The sequence below is a fragment of the Humulus lupulus genome, chromosome 7, assembly GCF_963169125.1.
Source record: "Humulus lupulus chromosome 7, drHumLupu1.1, whole genome shotgun sequence".
Taxonomy (NCBI): Eukaryota; Viridiplantae; Streptophyta; class Magnoliopsida; order Rosales; family Cannabaceae; genus Humulus; species Humulus lupulus.
Window position 1 is genome coordinate 11,730,412 of NC_084799.1, and position 5,484 is coordinate 11,735,895.

The following is a 5,484-nucleotide window of genomic DNA, read 5'->3' on the forward strand; positions in this document are numbered from 1 at the left end:
ATTTTCTTTCTTTTGATAATTTTTTTTATGTGTTGGTGTATATTATTATCATTTACGACTTTCTCTATAAGTTTTTAAGAAATTGTAAATAATTTACTGTGCCAAAAACAAAGCTCAAATAATTAAATTTTACATGTGTATACAAAAAAAATAAATTCGTGTGCAACATGTTTAAATATTATTTTCAACACTGTAAATTATTAAAAATTTACAAAATATCTTGAATAACTACAATGCACACCTTTGTCATGTAAAAACTATAAAAAAAAAAATTATTTTCCAAATGTAAAAAATAACCAAAAAATACAAACGAGCTACACGGGTGCAACCAAAAAAGTAACTGCTCCATAGTCTTATCCTATAAATAGCAGTTTATATAAAAAAAAAGTCTGAAAAGATTTAAAATTACCAATAATAAATCCAATTTTAGATTCAACTTAATACACAGCATTAATTTGTAAAATCATAATTATAAACTTCACAATGTTTTCTCTTAATATATGCAGTTTAGGCTTTATTCTTTCATCTTGTCAATAACTAGTTACCGAACTATAGTCATATATATATAATCCAAAGTAGGAAGGCATACAAATTATATTTCTTATGTATTTATATAGACAATTTTTCTACTAAGAAGGCATATCATGCTCACCTGTTTATGATTCTCGTTAGGGATATAATTAAGATTTTAGTATTACAAACAGACATTAATTATATAAATATATACATATATATATGTTATACATCGAGTGCATATATGTACAAATGATAGTTTGCATGACATGTACATCAAATCAATACATATATATATCTCACACATATATACGTTCAATATATAAAACCCGGAGAAAAACAAACAATTTCCACAAAAATAATGATATATTTATGCATAAATATATATTATATATATGCAAAACTAATGATATGGGCTGAAAAAAAAAAGCACCATATACATACATGCTCATATATATATACACACACTTCGAAGATCATTAATTTGAAAAGTATAGCTAATAATATTAATGACCTTTTACACCCTAATAACTTGATGACTAGCTAGCTATAACCACTGATAGTGCCTAATATAATAAGAAATTTGAATTTAATAACTACCATGAAGTATCGCTATCATGTAGTGTTTAATCACTTTAAAGTACCAAATATCAACACTCTTATCAAATAATCAACATTTCATCACGAAAGACATGCAATAAGTCGATCTTCTTCCCAGAAATGATGAGTTTTAGAAACTTCAAATTAGAAGCTCACATCTCTGGTTTCGATATATACTCCACACATATAGAAAATATATTTATATAATGCTATGATTTCAAAATATTGACACCTATTTTATCTTATTATGAGTTTCTGCATTCACAACAAGACAAAGACACCAACCTATCTAGATTATACTCAACAATGTCCTTGATTTCAGCTGATTGTATAATAATAACTCAACTATCCATTCTAATCTATATTTATATATACATATCTATATACATACATATATTATAAAAAGTACAATATAAGCCATTTAATACATGTGCAGCAGTACATACATCGATATATATATATATCGAGAACTATTTATATTCAAATAACATATTTAAATATACATATACACACACATGCACGGGATAAGAAACTATTTTTAAAAACAAAAATATATACATTTATGAATTCATGACTTACTTTAATTTTATATATAGATATAGATGCATATATATATATATATATGCATACATGTGAATATATAGTAGGATACAAAATATCATTCATATCATTACTCTATATATATATAATAATATAGTGTTGTGTGTTCAGCTGGCAACGATACATAATATATATAAAATAGAAAAAAGATAATCCAAGCTTTTTGTCCTTTCCTTCCTATATTAATAGAGATCTCATAATTAGATTGCCTTTAATAAACTAATACCTAACCATAGTTGACTCTATACTACTCTCGTGAGTTTTCCACTTCTATAACCATATATAGGTCACAGCTAGCTAATAAGAGAGATTAATTAGTAGTGTAGACAGATTAAATCTCTCCTTAATTAATTTCTCTCAGATCAGTGAGAGAGAAAAGAATATCATAAAGTAAGCTAGAGCTCTAGACACATAGAATATCTGTCTGAAGATCTTATATTTCCATACACAACAAGTCTATCTAAATTGATCAAACTTTATAAATATCCCATATGAGATATATCCACATTTATATTATATATAATGCAATGATTTGCACTACATTATTAATATTCTAAACTCTTATTATTGATCCACATTTATATTAATTTCAATGATAGATATAAAGCATGATATAAATATATATGCATAGAATAATAAAGATGATGGTGAAAACAAATTAAAAGATGATTAAAATAGCAAGAAGCAAGAAAGATATGTTATTTTTACAGAGATTGATATCGATCTACTGTTTAATTGTATGCAGTTTCAGAGTACAAAAACCATCATTTTTTTTTCTTTCTTTTTCTTTTTTTGTGGTGAATAGTCCAATCCCACTATACCACCTTGCTGTTCTTCACTGCCAATTTTCTCCCTTAAACAGCAAATTTAAGGACGTGCCCCCAAATTCAAACGAATAATATTGTTCTGGAAAACACACAAAATTACTCAATAAATTTTTTTTAAAAAAAATAAAAAAACACAGATATCAAAGGGATCATCATATATATATATATATTTAAATAAAAAGATTGTATTTGTTTTTCTCCAAGCACAAAAAAAATAAAACGCTAAACTAATTATATAATAAATCGAATATCAAACGTTTATTATTACTATTAATAATGATAAGTAGTATACATGCATACCCATATGAGAGATATCCGATTGTTGATGATGAAGATGATCTAACCAGTACCGGTGGCGGGATTGGTGGCGGTAGCGGTGGCGGTGGTGATTTTGGGCTTTGGCCTCTTCCTCTTCTTCTCATAGCTAACGCCGCGTGCTTTGGCCTGAAAATCACGGACCTCTCGCAAGTAAAGCCTGACCGCTCGGGCACCAAAGGGGTTGGCTTCCGGTCGACCGCCGTGCTCTTCATAGGCTGCCCGGAGTCGACCGATGAGGGCATCGAGGCTGCCCCAGGCCTGGCGGAGCGGGCAGGGACAGGGAGCTGGAGGGTTCGGAAGACCGAAAAAAGGGCAGGTCTGGTTGTGTACCTTGGTCTTCCCGAACTGGTCGAGGTACCGGAGAAACTCCAGAACATGGGCTCCGCTGCACATGGGGAGAGAGAGCGGCGGCCGGTGGTTCCTCAGGTACTGGCAGAAGGTGTTCCAGTCCCTCCTCTTCTGGTTCTCGTAGCGGCTCGGCGTGGTGGCTCCGGCGGCGACGGAGGCTGAGGAGGCATCTGTAGTAGTGGTGATCGTAGTACCACTTGGTGAAGGAGCGGTTGTGCCCATATTGGTGGCTTTGTAGGCCATGGGATTGTTGGGTTCTGAAACTATATCCATAACAGTGATAAGAGGAAGAGAAATATATATATTCGTAATTCTCTTTTTCTGAACTTGTTGTGTTCTTGTTCTGGTGTTGTTTCAGCTAGGGTTATAGTTCTGGTTTTGTTTCTAGTTGTGGTGTTTGAAGTTGTAATAATAAGATATGAAAAAGGGTATCTCTACCTAGCTCTATATATATCTATATTTATATAGATTGTAGAGGAGGTATAATCAGTGAATCTGCCATTTGATGCTAAAAGTGGAAATCATAAATTGGGAAAGAACTACCTTAGAAGAGGAGAATAGTAAGTAAACAAAAGAAGACTGCTGCATCTAGATATTGCATTTGCATGGTTTCCATATATATCTTTTGTCAGAGTGAGTTTAGTGAAGAGAGAGAGAGAGAGAGAAATAAGCAAGTTAAAGTGTGACTGGTGATTGGTGAGAGATTGAAGAGGAATATATATATATATTTATATAAATATATATATAAAAAAAAAAGGGGAAAAAGAATCACACACTTGTGTCTAAATTAGTTCTGGGATGAAATAATAGTAGAATAAATAGTTAAGGAAAGAAAGAACAGTAGATGATGAAGGTGATGATGATGATGATGGTGATCTATGATTCTAATAATATCTTCTCTGCAAGGGAACCTTTTAAAACTGCAGTAGTTATTAGGTGAATGAAATCTGAGGGAAAAAGGTTTTTGGAGGAGAAGTTTGTTTCAATAATAATAGTATAAGCATAGGATCAGTCCCAATAATGTTTTCTCTTTTGAGGAAAAGGGCATTGGAGAAAAAGAAAAAAAGAAAAAAAAAACTCAACTCAACTCTGCTCTGCTCTCTAATAAGTGAGGAAAGTTAAAAGCACAGTGTTTGGAGAGAGAGAGAAAGAGTTAAGAAGGGAGAGGGAGAGAGAGAGAGAGAGAGAGAGTTTTGAATGACAGAAAGGACTGGGAGTTGATGAGTTGAAGTAAGAAGTAAGAAGTAAGAAGTAGTAAAGATGAGGTGTGAGGTGTTTTGCCATAATAGGACAAGTTTGGCAGAGAGAGAACAGAGATGATGGTGACCATAGGTAGGTTCCTATGCACATCACTAACTCACCCCTCCCTTCCTATCAGCGCGTGCATTTCAAACTACATATCATATTCATCTACATGTATATATATTTAAATTAGTGTAGAATACCTCATGCTAACGTGCATAATTACAATTTAACATTGCGTCTCACATAAGTATTAAAAAGTATTGTTAATTAATTATGAAGTACTACTTCACATTCATGTGTTGTTGGATACCTTAAATAGTAACACTCATATATATATATATAGGACAATTCTTTTATAGGGGCTTCACTTTAAGCTTTATCGGTAGGACTGTCAGTATTTCTCGATCCGTGAACAGTTTTCGGTGCGATTTTCTTTTATAACCGTGTATATTGTAGCTATTTAAAGCATCAGCAGTGCAAACAATATTTTGTGTTGCCAAAAGTACATAAATCATATTAAAATATTATTAATTTTTCAAAAACAGAATAGGCAACGTTGCCTTACAGTGGCTACTTCTCTGGCCACAACAAATAAAAATCTCACTTAGTAATGCCATGTTGGCATTTTATCTGACAAATATAGTCAAGCCACTTCTGTGGCTACCAGCGTTCTAGATGCTCTTAGAGCATCCTACAAATTTTTAGAAAATTCTGAATAGTTTACAGTACCGAAAATTTGGTTCAAACGTGTTGCTTTCCACGCACGTAAAAAAAATTAGTCACGAGTGCAACATGTTTGAACTTAGTTTTCGGTACTGTAAACTATTCGGAATTTTCTGAAAAATTGCAGGATGCTCTAAATAGCTACAATATATACGGTCATAAAAAAAATCGCGCCGAAAACTATTCACGGGTCGAGAACACTGAGAGTCCCACCGGTAAGGCTTAAAGTGAAGCCCCTATAAGAAAATTCTCCTATATATATATTTATTTTGATAAAAGATATTGTATAAATTCAATAAATACAGTAGTC

The 5,484-nt window shown here is 32.1% G+C and overlaps 1 protein-coding gene across 2 annotated transcripts; it reads right to left on the minus strand.

Annotated features, from left to right (window-relative positions):
• Positions 1-2,361: 2,361 nt before the first annotated feature.
• LOC133790681 (protein LIGHT-DEPENDENT SHORT HYPOCOTYLS 1-like) lies at positions 2,362-4,405 on the minus strand. 2 transcript variants are annotated; one of them, XM_062228417.1, is made up of 3 exons: positions 3,750-4,405; positions 2,841-3,469; positions 2,362-2,619 (listed from the first exon to the last, which is right to left on the minus strand). In XM_062228417.1, the coding sequence occupies exon 2, from the start codon at positions 3,447-3,449 to the stop codon at positions 2,880-2,882; it is 570 nt and encodes a 189-aa protein (XP_062084401.1). In that variant the 5' UTR covers positions 3,450-3,469; positions 3,750-4,405; the 3' UTR covers positions 2,362-2,619; positions 2,841-2,879. The 2 variants fall into 2 exon arrangements, with proteins under 2 accessions (XP_062084401.1, XP_062084400.1); XM_062228416.1 differs by having other exon boundaries at positions 2,841-4,405.
• Between the last annotated feature and the right edge of the window lie 1,079 nt (positions 4,406-5,484).